At 43.7% G+C, this 16,498-nt stretch overlaps 1 protein-coding gene across 2 annotated transcripts in view; it reads right to left on the bottom strand.

Annotated features, from left to right (window-relative positions):
* ACBD6 (acyl-CoA binding domain containing 6) overlaps nucleotides 1-16,498 on the bottom strand; it is a 114,742-nt gene that overhangs the window by 67,089 nt on the left and 31,155 nt on the right. Inside the window, exon 3 of one of the 2 annotated variants that reach the window (XM_056531951.1) lies at nucleotides 6,357-6,453. In XM_056531951.1, the coding sequence (XP_056387926.1) occupies nucleotides 6,357-6,453 (97 nt within the window). Of the gene's footprint in view, nucleotides 1-6,347; nucleotides 6,454-16,498 lie in introns of both variants that reach the window. The other variant, XM_056531949.1, reaches the window with a different exon arrangement.

Below are 16,498 nucleotides of genomic sequence, written 5' to 3' on the forward strand. Positions count from 1 at the left end.
GCCCTGGAGGCGTCGCTGCCTTCACAAAAAACATTTTTTTATGTATTTTGACGCCTTTACATTTTCTGACATTGCTAAGTGTGTTTTCCATGAGCAAAAATTTCTTGGCGGGGATTTGCACCTAATAAAAAAATAAAAAAAACGGGATTTGCGCCACAATTGCGCCAAAGATCGATTGGCGCAAATGATGAATTACTGACTAAACTTAAAATCACACACAGGACCGTGTGATTGTTGAGAAAGTAGTAAAAATGACAGTGGAGAAGATGTGCCAAACTTTGGCGCAAAAAGACACTGCGCCAAAGTATTGCGCCAAAGTTACGTTAAAAAAAAAACCACATAAATCCTTTGATAAATACCCCCCATTGAGTTTTATTTATATTACAGACCAAAATAAAGTACAGCTGTATAATATAAAGGACAGCACGTGGTTCAGTGTCCGTTCCGTTGCCTTGCAACACTGGTGGCCAAGGTTCTACCCAACCAAAGGTTACATCTGTTCTCCCTGTGTATGAAGGAACTCTTCACATTGCACATTCAAATAAATAAATAGGCTAAAGGGGTACTCCGGTGGAAAACTTTTTTTTTTTTTTTTTAAATGAACTGGTGCCAGAAAGTTAAACAGATTTATAAATTACTTCTATTAAAAAAATCTTTATCCTTCCAGTACTTATTAGCAGCTGTATGTTACAGAAGAAATTCTTTTCTTTTTGAATTTCCTTTTTTTTTGTCTTGTCCACAGTGCTCTCTTCTGACACCTCTGTCCATGTCAGGAACTGTCCAGAGCAGCATAGGTTTTTATAGGGATTTTCTCCTGCTCTGGACAGTTCCTGGAACGGGCATCAGGTGTCATCAGAGAGCACTGTGGACAAGACAAAAAAAGAAATTCAAAAAGAAAAGAATTTCCTCTGTAGCAAACAGCTGCTAAAAAGTACTGGAAGGATAAAGATTTTTTTTTTAATAGAAGCCATTTACAAATCTGTTTAACTTTCTGGCACCAGTTGATTAAAAAAAAAATAAAAAAAATTTAATATATATAAAAAATAAAAAAGATTATATATATATATATATATATATATATATATATATATATATATATTTTTTCCTCACCAGAGTACCCCTTTAATGTAGAATATAGACCAGTGTTTCCCAAGCAGGGTTCCCCCAGCTGTTGCAAAACTACAACCTCCAGCATGCCCAGACATCCTTTGGCCGATACAGACTGAGCTCAAATGTGAGTAATGATAATCTCTGTACAGCGCACTGTGGGATATGTTTGCCCCATATGAATATTATAATAATGTGTCCCTGTGTTTGATGCCCGGCAGATTTGTAGTAAAATGAAGAGGGGTTAGAAAAGGGTATGCTGTGAAAACTGTAGGCTACTATGCATTTCATAACCCAACCCCCCAATATTATCATTTTTTTTTCTTACTCCTCCTCCTCATCCAATAGATGTATAATAGAAGAACCCAAATTAAAGGGGTATTCCAGGCCAAAACTTTTTTTTTTTATATATATATCAACTGGCTCCGGAAAGTTAAACAGATTTGTAAATTACTTCTATTAAAAAAATCTTAATCCTTCCAATAGTTATTAGCTTCTAAAGTTTTCTGTCTAACTGCTCAATGATGATGTCACGTCCAGGGAGCTGTGCATGATGGGAGATCATCCCCATAGGAACTGCACAGCTCCCGGGATGTGAGTCATCAGAAAGCAGTTAGACAGAAAACAGCAACTCAACTTCAGAAGCTAATAACTATTGGAAGGATTAAGATTTTTTTAATAGAAGTAATTAACAAATCTGTTTCACTTTCCGGAGCCAGTTGATATATATATAAAAAAAAAAGTTTTGGCCTGGAATACCCCTTTAATGCATAACCCAATGTTTCCCAACCAGAGGGCCTCCAGCTGTTGCAAAACTACAACTCCCAGCATGCCCGGACAGCCTTTGGCTGTCCGGGCATGCTGGGAGTTGTAGTTTTGCAACAGCTGGAGGCACCCTGGTTGGGAAACACTGGCATAACCCATAAAAGAACGGTGAACCGCATGCAACTGTACTCTTTCATCCTTTAGGAACCATAAAAGATTTAAAAAAAAACAAATACAGTACAGTACAAGGCCCACAGTGACACCCCGAGACGTGATCCATACACCACAAATAACATTTCTGTAATACACAGACCTTCTTGGATAGGAAATGTTCCATCTTTGGTGCTACATCACCATCAAGTGGATACAAGTGGTACTGCATACACAGATACAATTACAGATGCTCTCGATTAATGGGAAAGCTTCCTACATTGAGGCCAAAGGTTAATACAGTAGGAGAATTGAAAAATACTTTGCAAAGGCACAAAGCTTACGGTACTTATAGATAAAAAAAGGCCAAAGACCGGGAGGGCCTGAAGTGTGCCGCAATGACCGCTCTGCAATCTGGATTATTTTAGTTTCACTGCTTATGGAATAACCCTATGCAGGTCACCCTACAACTCTGAGATAAGAAAGGAGGATTTGGGAATGCTGAAATAAAATAAAAAATTTTTAAAACGCAGTATTATTTGTAAGGCTAGGTTCACACTACGGAATTTCCGCCTGCAATTCCACTTTGAAATTGCAGGCAAAAATTCCGCTTGCTAAAATGTACTGTACAGTGAATGGGTTTCCGTTCACAAATTCACACTTCGGAATTTGTGAACGTAAAAGCCGCTTGAAAATTTCCGCCTGAAGAATGGCGTGGCTCTTTCTTCAGGCGGAAATACTCGCCGAACACATTGCAGTCTATTGGAGACTGCCGTGTCCACGCGGTCCTAGTGCCGACTGATTCAGTCAGCGCTGGCCGCACTCGGAATTTACGGGGGGAGATTGTGAATAGAGTTGAGCGAACTTACAGTAAATTCGATTCGTCACGAACTTCTCGGCTCGGCAGTTGATGACTTATCCTGCATAAATTAGTTCAGCTTTCAGGTGCTCCCGTGGGCTGGAAAAGGTGGATACAGTCCTAGGCGACTCTTTCCTAGGACTGTATCCACCTTTTCCAGCCCACCGGAGCACCTGAAAGCTGAACTAATTTATGCAGGATAAGTCATCAACTGCCGAGCCGAGAAGTTCGTGACGAATCGAATTTACTGTAAGTTCCCTCATCTCTATTCCTGACGAATCGAATTTACTGTAAATTCGCTCATCTCTAATTGTGAACCTAGCCTCACAATACTGATCCGTCTGATCCCATTGATCCCTGACCGACTCCAATGACTTATAAAGAAGTTAGTCTGGGTTTTAGGTTTTTGAGGTCAAGAACACGACCGCAGACTGCAATCTAAAACTGTGGTTCATTTTTGTAAGACAAGATTCAGGTAGCCTGGCAGAAGGCAAAAGAAAGTCCTTTTCGTGTACACTTCTGGAGTATACATGTCCTGAATACACTCTAGAACAGTGTTTCCCAACCAGGGTGCCTCCAGCTGTTGCAAAACTACAACTCCCAGCATGCCCAGACAGCCAAAGGCTGTCCGGGCATTCTGGGAGTTGTAGTTTTGCAACAGCTAGAGGCACCCTGGTTGGGAAACACTGTTCTCGAATTTCCTCTGACAGAAGGGTCCTGTGTATGCCACTGTATAGACTTAAGTTGCCTATGGACTCCCCCATATTAAAATTTTTTTTAAGGGTTAGCTCACAGGACACTATTTTGACCTCCGCTGAGTAAATGTTTGGTGTATGCACCAGAAGCTTTTCCAGCACATTCACCAAATGTATTTACAAAGTGCAATGGGTTATCCAGGATTAAAATAACAGTCAACTTTTTTTCAAATAAAGCACCACACGTGTTCTCAGGTTATGTGAGGTATTGCAGTTTGATGGCGGTTTCACAGTATTTAACGGTATTTCCCCGCCCCCCCCACCACGTGACCTGGGTGCCGCTTCTCTCCCAACACCCCCTGCCCCCCCTCACAATGAATTATCAGCTGCGCTGTCCCCACATCATGTCACCCGTGTGCGCTCCTCTGCTCATCCTCCTATGAGTTGCGGGCCGCAGCGCTAGAAATCTGTACTACAAATAACGTTTCCCAGGCTGGAGGGACTACGTCGGAAGGCAAGTTAAAGTTTGTTTTGTTTATTTTTGCTGCGTTATTTGTAGTACAGATTTCTAGCGCCAGTGGCCCGCAACTCATATGAGGATGAGCAGAGGAGCGCACGTGGGTGACATGATGTGGGAACAGATGTGGGGACAGCGCAGCTGATAATTCATAGGGGGGGGGGGGGGAGGAGAATAGCGCTTGCGGGTCAAATATGATTAGTTCCCCGATGTGGGGACAGCGCGCCGCGGCGGATAATTCACTCATTCGTGGGGGGAGGGGCCCAACCGGCATTGCGGTATGGGCAAAATTCATATCGTGAGAGGGAAAAAAATATATAAAATCGGTATTCGGTATGAACCGGTATACCACCCAGCCCTAACACAACCTAAGGCTAGGTTCAGACTACTGAAATTCCGCCTGTCTGCTTGCAAAAGTTTGGTAGAGTTATTTCCGCCTCCAAAGCCTATTTTCTGATGCAGACAGAATTTTGTTATTTCCGGGAGTATTCTGCCCCTATTCCGGACGGATTTTCCGCCCCCAACTCAAAAGGAAAATTTGAAGAAGAAAACTGTGCAAATGCACTAAGGACCAAAGTTTGGCCCCTTTTGGACCATTTGGTCACATGACCGGAACAAGGTCAACCCACTTTTTCATGCTTGGCTGAGGAAGTAAGCTCCAAGAACCAGTGGGCTGACAATTTAAAATTCTAACTTAACTCCGTATGGAAATTCCGACTGCAATCTGCTTCCAATCTGCATCCATTCCGCGTTGGGTAAAAAATCTGCCTTCAAATGAGTCACATTGAAGTCAGCGGGATTCTGCGTCAAAAATCCGCCTGAAGAAAGAGCACCGCCATTCTTCAAGCGGAAATTTGAAAGTGAAAATTCTGCTTCAAAAATTCCGAAGTATGAATGGGTGAATGAAAAATCCATTGACTCCCATGTACATTTTTGTAAGCAGAATTTCTCTGCAATTTCAATAGGAATTGTAGGCTGAAATTCCATAGTGTGAACCTAGCCTAAGGACAGGTGCGATGCTGTTTTTATTTTTTTGGGAAATCTCTGTTTTTCCATTCCTGGATAACCCATTTAAATGATAGCTAAAAGGGGTTATGCAAACATGTACTTTCACTGTTTAAAAGGAAATTGGTCCCCAGTGTCACCTGCACTAACCTGTTGGTACCGACAGGTAGTGCAGGTGACACTGATGACAACGGTACTTACCTTGTCCCGTTCCATGCAGGGGGATCTCTGGTAACCTTCTCCAGTTTCTTCAGCTCCGGGCCCAGCTTGGGACATGGGTGGAGCTTAGTGACATCACCGCAGCTGTTCTGTAGCAGCGGGACCCAGCAGGGAGCAGCAGCAGTGAAGTCACTAAGCCCCGCCCATGCCCCAAGCCGAGCCCGGAGAAGACAAGCCTGGACAAGATTATCCGATATCCCCTGTACAGAACAGGACAAGGTAAGTACCGTTGTCATCAGTGTCACCTGCACTACCTGTCTGTACCAACATGTTAGCGCAGGTGACAGATCAGTTCATCTCAGTTTGTTTCAGTTCTGTCTGCACTCAGCTATTTTTGCCTGATCAAAAACTGTAATACATTTACACCGTGATTTTGGGATACGGCATCTGTTAGGCTCATTCCACTGAACTGGGTGCGGCACAGGTCTAGCAAGGATACGGCAGTCCCCCATCAGTGGCTGTATGCACAAAGGTGATGTGAATGTAGCCTTACATCCATTCAAAATATGATCTGTTCAACTACATAAGCTGACTGTCCTTAAAGGGGTACTCCAGCCCTAAGACATCTTATCCCCTATCCACCCAGCAATGCAGGTCTATGGGAGGGGGTGTGGCGGCAGTCACACCCCTCCCATAGACTTGCATTGCGGGGGGCAGAGTCGTGACGTCATGACACTCCGGCCCTGACGTCATGACCCGATAAGACTCAGAGGCTGCAGCGCTGCGTGCAGCTCCCAGTGGTGGGTGCTGCATGCGAGATAGCAGGGGTCCCCAGTGGCGGTAGCCCTGCAATCAGACATCTTATAAGATGTTTTAGGGCCCGAGTACCCCTTTAAACAGATCACAAATGCTGATGTGAAACTGGCCTAAGACAAGTATCACCTAAAATACACTGTTCCACTTCTATGGCCACCTATGATGTTGGACATGTACAATGCCATAACACAATAATAAGTGAATATGGGACGGATATATTATGCATTGGTTGTAGATATATGGTTTCCTAGAGGATATTATTCACATTACATACATACTGAACCTTTGGTTTCCAGTCTGGATCCAGCTTTTTCACAGTTTCAACATAATCTCGCATGGCCTGCTGACAGCTGTAATCGCCCAAGGATTTCCACGCTTCCCTGCAAATAAGAGAAAAAAAAAAAAAAACTACTTTGAAAAACAAAAAGTAGAAGTACTGAACTACAAATACATGTGTGTAGGTATATCTCAAAGCTTGTGACAGTAAAGGGATTTTTTCAGGGTAATATGAATGGTGGCCTGCCTCAAGGTTAGCACACCAGTGTTTCCCCAACTAGGGTGCCTCCAGCTGTGGCCAAACTACAACTCCCAGCTTGCCCGGACAGCCGAAGGCTGGGAGTTGTAGTTTGGCCACAGCTGGAGGCACCCTAGTTGGGAAACACTGCATTACACAGTGGGGTGCAAGCCAATGGCTCAGTGCACAACATAGTGGTCATTCTGCGTAACTGCAGCTTGGTTTCCATTTAAGTTAATGGGAGCGGAGGTGCAGTATTAATGCCTGGCCACTACACAGTGAACCGACCCAACTGCCCATTCACTGATCACCGATGGCCGGCCAACACTAAGGAGAGGCCATCAATTATAGAAGCCTTAATACACCTTTTTGTCCGTTTATGCATTAAGTCCAGGACTCCAGTCCAGAGTTTTACCTTATTTTACATCGCACATGAATAGTGAAGCAAGTTGTATACATAGTCATATAGACTTGCTGATGCTTTAGCAGCCCCAAATGAGTGAAAGGTTTCCTTTAACCCAAAAAATTTCAAAAACATGCATTATATTTGTAGAGACAAATAAAACCATAAGGCATTTGGATATCTGGGTAACACAATAAGAAGATTTAGGGCAGCCAATGTGACTGACTATAGTAGCTATTGGACATCATCTTGTCTCGTAAACTTGAAAAGCAGCATTCCGGGGGGTAACTTTTATAGTGGAACATCCACAGTGTTGTCCAACCTAAGCCACCGATTGGCTGGGCAGCCAAAACCCATGTGCAGATCCAACCTTAAAGGGTTATCCAGGAATAGAAAAAACTGAGCTAATTTCTTTCAAAAACAGCTCCCAGTCTGTCTCCAGGTTGGATGCGGTTCTGCAGCTCTGTTCCATTGACATGGGGACAGACATGGAGTGTTTTTAAAGAAATCAGCTCTGATTTTCTATTCCTGGATAACCCCTTTAAAATTGCTACACAGTGGGACTGGAATTGAAGGGGATAGCAGTGACTGATCATGAAAGGAGAGTTTTTTTGTCCATTATTTTTATTTTATTTTATTGTTTTTATAAAGCACCTGCCTAAAAGCAAAGTGTTCTTTGTCATTCAGAAAGGTCAAACGGTTACCTCACACCAGGCGTGAAACCTGCTGCGATTCGGAGTGATACCTGGCTGAAGTGCGCAGCAGCAAGCGATTCACTCAGTCTGTCAATCAAATCAGACTTTCAGTACATTAGTCTATAGTGTTAAAGAGTCGGATAGGACAGTTGACCAGGCAGTCTCAACTTTTGACATGTCTGGACATAGCAAAAGTTTTTACAAATGACACGAACACTTTAAGGTAATAATAATAATAAATAATAATAATAAATCATCTGGAGATGGAAAGTACACAGTAAAAATTGTCCATCAATATGAAATATTTAACTGCAGACCAAAGGCAGATCCAGACCACCTTTCTACCGATGCCCTTGTGCACAATACACCAGGGTACATCTTGCACAATATATGCAATCCTTGAACAGCAGTTTGAGGGTGCATATTGTTGTGCAAGTTGTTCATTTGGAAGCCCAGATCCTGGATCTAGAGGAGTAACTGGCAACACAGACGCATTGACAACTTGGAGAGGGGTCTCCTGCTCAGTGAGCAAGCACACTCTGGGGTAGAGGTGGGGGACGATAATGGGACGGAGGTGCAGGACAGTCAAGTGGTTGGCTGGGTTACAGTCAGAAAACGGGGTTGAGGGAAAAGTGTCAGGGAGGCTAGTCCTGAACTGGCACACCCCAACAAGTTTGGATGGATGGCAGATGAAGGGGATGCCATTTCAGAGCTAGCAGTACTGCAGCAAGACTCAGGCTTCAGTAAGGAGGGAGGAGTGCAGGGCAGGCCAGACAGGTACTGGTAGTGGGGACAGACAGGGCGACTTGTCACAAAGACCGGGATCGCCGAACAGTGTGTTGTCTTCCTGGCGCTCGAGCTCGGCACATCGCGGATCGGGTTGACAGGTTGCTTGGTGGGGCTGGAGAGGACCCAGCAGTCATGGTAAATATTGGCACCAATGACAAAGTAAGAGGTAGGTGGAGTGTCCTTAAAAATCATTTCAGGGACTAAGGCTGCAAGCTTAAAGAGGTACTCCGGTGGAATTTTTTTTTTTTTTTAAATCAACTGGTGCCAAAAAGTTAAACAGATTTGTAAATTACTTCTATTAAAAAATCAATCCTTCCAGTACTTATTAGCTGCTGAATATTACAGAGGAAATTATTTTCTTTTTGGATTTCTTTTGTCTGTCCACAGTGCTCTCTGCTGACACCTCTGTCCATTTTAGGAACTGTCCAGAGCTGCATATGTTTGCCATGGGGATTTTCTTCTGCTCTTGATAGTTCCTGACATGGACAGAGGTGTCAGCAGAGAGCACTGTGGACAGACAAAAGAAATCCAAAAAGAAGAATTTCCTCTGTAGTATACAGCAACTAATAAGTACTGGAATGATTAAGATTTTTTTTTATAGAAGTAATTTACAAATCTGTTGAACTTTTTGGCATCAGTTAATTAAAAAAAAAAAAAATTTAAATAAAAGGTTTTCCACCGGAGTACCCCATTAAAGACTTTATGAGGGATCAGTCCTGTCAAACTAACCTGATCAGCTTTTATGAGGAGGTGAGCTCCAGAATGGACCTGGGGCAATCACTGGATGTCGTATATCTGGATTTTTCCAAAGCATTTGATACGGTGCTACATAAAAGGTTGGTGCATAAAATGGGAAGGATTGGGCTGGGGGAGAATGTGTGCAAGTGGGTAAGTAACTGGTTCAGTGATAAGAAACAGAGGGTGGTTATTAATGGTACTTATTCTGATTGGGTGACTGTTACTAGTGGGGTACCACAGGAGTCCGTCTTGGGTCTTGTCCTATTTAATATATTTATTAATGACCTTGTAGAGGGGCTGAATAGTAAAGTAGCAATCTTTGCAGATTATACTAAACTCTGTAAAGCGGTAAACACAATAGAGGACAGTAGGGATCGACCGATATCGTTTTTTTTAGGGCCGATACGATAACTTATACCGATATTCCGGTATAAGTTATCGGCTATTTAACCCCCTGCGACACCGCTGCAGATCATTGATTTAAAGCGGGCGCTTTAAATCAATGATCTGCAGTGGCTTTTGCGGGGCCATAGGCTTCTCTCCCCTACCTGTCAGGGTGGTCCGGGCCATCCATCCATCGTTCCTGTAGTGTCCGGGGGCGTTCCGGGTGAACCGGTCCGGGCTGTCCTTCTCCGGCGGTCATCTTCTCCACTCCGGGCAGGCTCCGGCCTAGTACACTGCATAGACGCTGCTGCGCAGTGACGCCCGTGCGCAGCGACGCACCTGACGTCACAGCGTAGCGGCGTCTATGCAGCGTACTAGGCCGGAGCCTGCCCGGAGTGGAGAAGATGACCGCCGGAGAAGGACAACCCGGACCGTTTCACTCTTCACCCGGAACGCCCCCGGACACTACAGGGAGGATGGATGGCCCGGACCATCCCCATCACGGGTAAGTTTAATTTTTTTATTGAGTCGGAGGGTGGGGGAGGGGCCCGACCGGTATAGCGGTATGGGCAAAAATCCATACCGGTATACCGCCCAGCATCACGGTGGGGGGTGCGACGCGGTGCGGTGGGGGTGCGGTGCGTGGCAGTCGCGGTGCGGTGGGGGCGGTGCGGGGCATTATCGGCTTATCGGCAAGATAATTGCCGATACCGATAATGCCCAAAATCGTGATTAACGGCCGATGATATCGGCCATACCGATAATCGGTCGATCCCTAGAGGACAGTGCACTGTTACAAATGGATCTGGATAGGCTGGAGGTTTGGGCTGGGAAGTAGCAGATGAGGTTCGACACCGATAAATGTAAGGTAATGCACATGGGGGAAGGAAAATCCGGGCTGGGATTATGTATTAAATAGGAACACACTTGGGACGACTGACGTGGAAAAGGACATAGGAGTCTTAGTTAACAGTAAATTTAGCTGTAGTGACCAGTGTCAGGCAGCTGCTGCCAAGGCAAATAATATCATGGGGGGCATCAATAGGAGCATGGATGCCCACGACAAGGAAATAATTCTACCGCTGTACAAATCACTAGTCAGACCACACATAGAATACTGTGCACAGTACTGGGCACCAGTGTACAAGAAACAATTAGGGTTATTTAGTTTAGAAAAAGGAAGGCTTAGGGGCGACCTAATTATGTATAAATACATCAGGGGGCAGTACAGAGATCTCTCCCATGACCTATTTATACCCAGGACTGTATCTATAACAAGGGGGCATTCTCTACGTTTAGAGGAAAGAAGGTTTCTACACCAGCACAGATGGGGGTTCTTTACTGTAAGAGCAGTGAGACTGTGGAATTCTCAAGGGGCCTGGATACATTTTTGGAGAGTAATACCATTACAGGTTATGTATACTAGATATATAGGGACAAAGGGTTGATCCAGGGATTTATTCTGATTGTCATATTTGGAGTAAGGAAGGAATTTTAGTTTCTAGTATGAGGGTTTTTTGCCTTCCTCTGGATCAACTCATTAGGGTTATAGGTTGAACTTGATTGACTCTGGTCTTTTTTCAACCTTATAAACTATGTAACTATGTAACTTGGCTAAGTGTGCATGTGGAGAGAAGGGTAAGCGCTGGCCAGACTTCTTTGGCGGCAGCTTCTCTTTCTAAGAACAAAATTGACTACACCTATCAGGAAAGTAGGAAGGATGCCACACATGTTAAGGCAGTGTTTCTCCAACTAGGCTGCCTCCAGCTGTTGCAAAACACTGCCTCAGGCTGGGTTCCCATTACGTTTTCCCACATACGGGAGAGCTAAAAACTTGCGCTCCTGTATGCAATTCATTTCAATGAGCTGACCGCAGTGAAACGTTCCTTCCGGTTGGCTCATTTTTGCCCCGTAAGTGCTTTTTACCCGCACCTAAAACAGTGGTCGACCACGGTTTTAGGTCCGGTTGTAAAAGCGCATACGGGGCAAAAATAAGCCGACCGGAACGAACGTTTCACTGCGGTCGGCTCATTGAAATGAATTACATACGGGAGCGCATAGAAAGGCATACGGGAGCACAAGTTTTTAGCTCTCCCCTGCCGTATGCGCTCCTGTATGGGTGAAAACGTAAAGGGTATCCAGCCTCAGAGAGCTTTTTTTTTTTAATCAGATATTTTTATTAAGTTTTTCAACATTATAAAACGAAAAAGAACACACCAAATGTGCATGATTCCCAACTCGACACCTATTGGTTCACTGCCAATAAGACCCAATACACAAGGCTTAGGTTCCAGCGGCACAGCAATCCCATACACTGTACGGACAAGGAGAAGAGCGTCCCTCCAGTAGGGAGTCAACTAGGAGCAGTCCCAAACCATATGATACTAGTCAGCACCCACCTGACCCAACGTGGACAACCAGGGCAGAAGCCAAGTCTATGTAAAAGTACCGGGGTCCTATACACCCTATGTAGAAGGAACAACTGCGACAGACGATTCCCTTCAGAGAGGGACAGCAAAGGGGTATGAGACAAAGCATTCTTACATTCCTCATCGGTCAAGGGACCCAAGGTCAGCCCCCCACCTACCCCGCACCTTCAAGGGGAACCGATCATGATAGGAATGAAGGATTTCCTGATATATTCAGGAGATAACTTCAGCAGAGTCCGTGTTCGTAACCAGTGAGTCTAACACAGTATTAGTATGGATCTCCAGTGAGCGCAACCTACAATGCGCCTCATACACATGTCGTAGTTGTAAATATCTATAAAAAGGAGGAATGAGGCAGGTCAAACTCAACCTGGAGATCCTCATAAGGCCTAAACACTCCATTCACACATTGCTGCTCAACCCAACTAAGGCCCTTCCTCTCCCAGAACTCCGCTTCCTGGAAAGAGTAGAAGTCAGAGAGACCAGGGTTATGCCTAGCGCCTTAGAGAGCTTTTGGCTGGAGGTAAACGATTCACTTTATAAAAGGTCAATCTACAATGAAGGCATATAGATTGTAAGCCCATGCAGGCAGGGCCCTCTCCCCCTCTATATCAGTCTGCAACTTAATCTGTGCTATGTCCATTATTCCTGTATTTTTATTATGAATTTTAACCTTTACCAAACATAAAGTGACCTGGAATCAAGGAGAATAATAAAAAAAATACAATAATAATAATATTATTATAGGCATCAAGCATTTGCTCCTTTGACCCATAACATAGAGTGAACGTATATAAAAACAGCACTTCCTTCATGGACATAACAGAACAGCCGGATCCATATCATTTATAGACTGCCCTTATAAGTGCTACCTGAATAGCACTAAGGAAAACCGAGAACAATGCAAAATTAACCACAAAACAAATTAAATAGAGCATGTGAATGGGAACGTAACCACCTGATTTAAATATGACTTTTGGAAATTAATTAAATGAAAGCTATAATTCAGGGTGAATGAGCGATTCTTTTATCAAATGGACCTGTCACAAGGAATTAGCCTGATTGGGTAGACTGGAGAAATAAGCAGACGATACAAAGCACAACTCATATTTCAGAGGTGACTTGTTTCTAGGCGGTATAATGCCCTTTTTCCCCAGAATTAAAGTTTACCTGTCATCAACAAAAACTTTTTATATAATGTAGATAATTCCATTATATGTAAATTTGTAATATACATTGGTAAAAAAAAAATTGTATACTTTTGTCCCTGCAGCTATTGCCTGTGTGTCTCTATGAGGAGTCCAAATACAGGAAGTGAGGGTGGACAAGCGGGGCCCTGTGCACTGAGGACAAGCGGGGCCCTGTGCACTGAGGACAAGCGGGGCCCTGTGCACTGAGGACAAGCGGGGCCCTGTGCACTGAGGACAAGCGGGGCCCTGTGCACTGAGGACAAGCGGGGCCCTGTGCACTGAGGACAAGCGGGGCCCTGTGCACTGAGGACAAGCGGGGCCCTGTGCACTGAGGACAAGCGGGGCCCTGTGCACTGAGGACAAGCGGGGCCCTGTGCACTGAGGACAAGCGGGGCCCTGTGCACTGAGGACAAGCGGGGCCCTGTACACATAGTCTCTATAACATGCTCCCGGCTCATACATCAGGATGATTGACAAGCCAGGAGTCTGCACAGAGTCCTGCCCTCACTTTCTGTTTTTGGACTCATCATGTAGACACACAGACAATAGCTGCAGGGACAGCATTTTTATGCCCCAAAATATACACAATTTTTAATCAATGTATATTACAAATATAAATAGTATATAATGGAGTAGAAAAGAATCAGTGCAGGCACTGCACGCTATTCAATAACAGTCTTTTAAATGGAAGCCAGTGGTAAATGGCAGAGTTAGCAACTAGCGGGTGGTGCTCATTTGCGGAAAAGGTAGCATGTGAATACAGTCCAATAGTGAAGAAAACAAATGCACTCACCCTGTGCTGTGAAAACAACTTCTTTATTTCTTTAAATCACATATCAAAGCAGGAAAGCAGCGTCTTGCCGCAGAGAGTTCAGAACGCCAGTGTGCAAAATTGCTGGTGACAACTGTTCCCTTCCCAGAGGAACTTCAACGGACAGTTGAATGTTCACAGCACAGGGTGAGTGCCTTTGTTCTCTTCACTATTGGGCTGTATACATATAATAGTATTATTCACATTATATAAAAAAAAGTTTTAGTTGACGACAGTTACACTTTAAATTAAAGCTAAAGGAGGAGTCTTAACTGGCATGTGTGTGTGGCATATAACTTTTTGAATTGTTCTCGACTGATGCCTATAAAGGTAAGGTGGGGGGGTTGTCAAAAACTTTTCAACTTTTAGTACAGTGCCAACTCAATTTCTCTTCAAACCCACCAACAGCTATTATTAATGAAACAGATGATTTTGGTCCAAAATTTCAGTATTCTATCAAATCATGGTTTGGTTTTTGTGGAGCCCATAGCACATACCTTTTGTATCTGAATTTATGCAAAAAGGTAGATAAAAATTTTTTTTATCAAACATATACCTCAGACTATTGTTGTTTTAAAGGAGTACTCCAGAGGGAAAAAAAAAATTTCAATCAACTGGTGCTGTAAATTACAAATTAAAAATCTTAATCCTTCCCGTACTTAGCAGCTGTATACTACAGAGGAAGTTCTTTTCTTTTTTAATTTCTTTTCTGTCTGACCACAGTGCTTTTTGATTTTTAAAATAGATGTAATTAAAAAATCTGATAAGTGGAAAGTGCTCACCTAACTCAAAAACACCTTGAGCTATAAACTGTCTTGACACCTATCTCCTAGGTGTAAAATGTTCAAAAATAAGACAAATAGAAAGGGACGGTGCTCGAAGTTAAATGGCTACAGTGTCTCAATAATTGTAAATAAATGTATTTAAAAATGTTATTTATTTTAAAAAAATAAATCACAATACACATAGCTGTTAAAAATAGCAATGTTCTATATTATATATATATATATATATATATATATATATATATATATATATATATATATATGTGTATGTATGTATATATATATATATATATATATATATATATATATATATATATATATATATATATATAATATAATGTCTGGAAAAGCCACAGGGCCCTTGTGGCTTAAATCAAGCTATATGATGGCATATACCCTGTTTCCCCGAAAATACACCCTACCCCGAAAATAAACCCTAGCTGGATTATCGGGGTGGGCTGCAATATAAGCCCTACCCTGAAAATAAGACCTAGGCCAGGGGTACTCAACTGGCGGCCCGCGGACCAGATCAGGACCGTGGCCTCCAGTAATGCGGACGGGAACGCTGTGTGGAGGATGGGGGGGGGGGGCAGCAGGAGTGTGGAGGATGGGGGGCTGCGGGAGTGTGGAGGATGGGGGGCTGTGGGAGGATGGGGGGCTGTAGCAGTGTGGAAGATGGGAGGTGTGGCATCCTCCACACTGCTACAGCCCCCCATCCTCCACACCCCCACAGCCTTCCATCCTCCACACTGCTACAGCCCCCCATCCTCCCACAGCCCCCCATCCTCCACACTCCCACAGCCCCCCATCCTCCACACTCCTGCAGCCCCTGATAAATAAATAAGCCCTACCCTGAAAATTAGCCCTAGTGTGTTTTTCTTGTGACTAAAATTAATATAAGCCCCGGTCTTATTTTCGGAGAAACACGGTAAGCAAGTTATAAAATACAATGAAGCATAAAAATAGTAGAATACAATATATTGAGGACTGCTGCTCAATTAAAATGAGATTCTTATAACACTATATAGTATTGATGCAATAGTTTCTAATTCGAGCAAAAAAATGTTCAAACGTCCAGTAATCCGGCAAAATGACCTGCGGATGCTTTTAATCCGGCAAAAATGTCTTTTAAAAGTAATGCAATAATGTAACTGCAGAGTCGGCGGCGCAACTCCGTTAGTCCGGGCTGTATGGAGCCGGCTCTGTCTTGGTGAAGGTACAGCAACGAATACTTACAGCTCCTGGAGTGGTCAGCGAAACTCCGATGTGGCGGTGCTGTAGAGCTGTCTCCTGGAAGATCCATATAGGTCAAATTCAAGGTGATGGATCTCTGCTCTGCGGCAGATAAGGATTACTTCGGCGTCCTCGTGTAGTAATTGAGCATGAGGAGCTCGCAGATAGACAGAATATTATCTGTCAAATGAGATTCAAATCCGAGCAAGTGGCAATTGCTCAACAGCAGCAGACCTCACTAGACAGTGATAAAGTCTTAAGTATAGGGAGGCAGGACGCGTTTCAGGATCGCCATAGATCCTTTCCTCAGCAGCAAGGGTAAGGAATATCTTACCCTTGCTGCTAAGGAAAGGATCTATGACGATATGCATGGAAATTCTGCATATGTTTAAAACCTTATGAACTTCAATGGGTTTCCACAATCCTATTCACACTGCAGAATTTGTAAATCGCT

The sequence above is a fragment of the Hyla sarda genome, chromosome 7 (assembly GCF_029499605.1).
Source record: "Hyla sarda isolate aHylSar1 chromosome 7, aHylSar1.hap1, whole genome shotgun sequence".
Lineage (NCBI taxonomy): Eukaryota > Metazoa > Chordata > Amphibia > Anura > Hylidae > Hyla > Hyla sarda.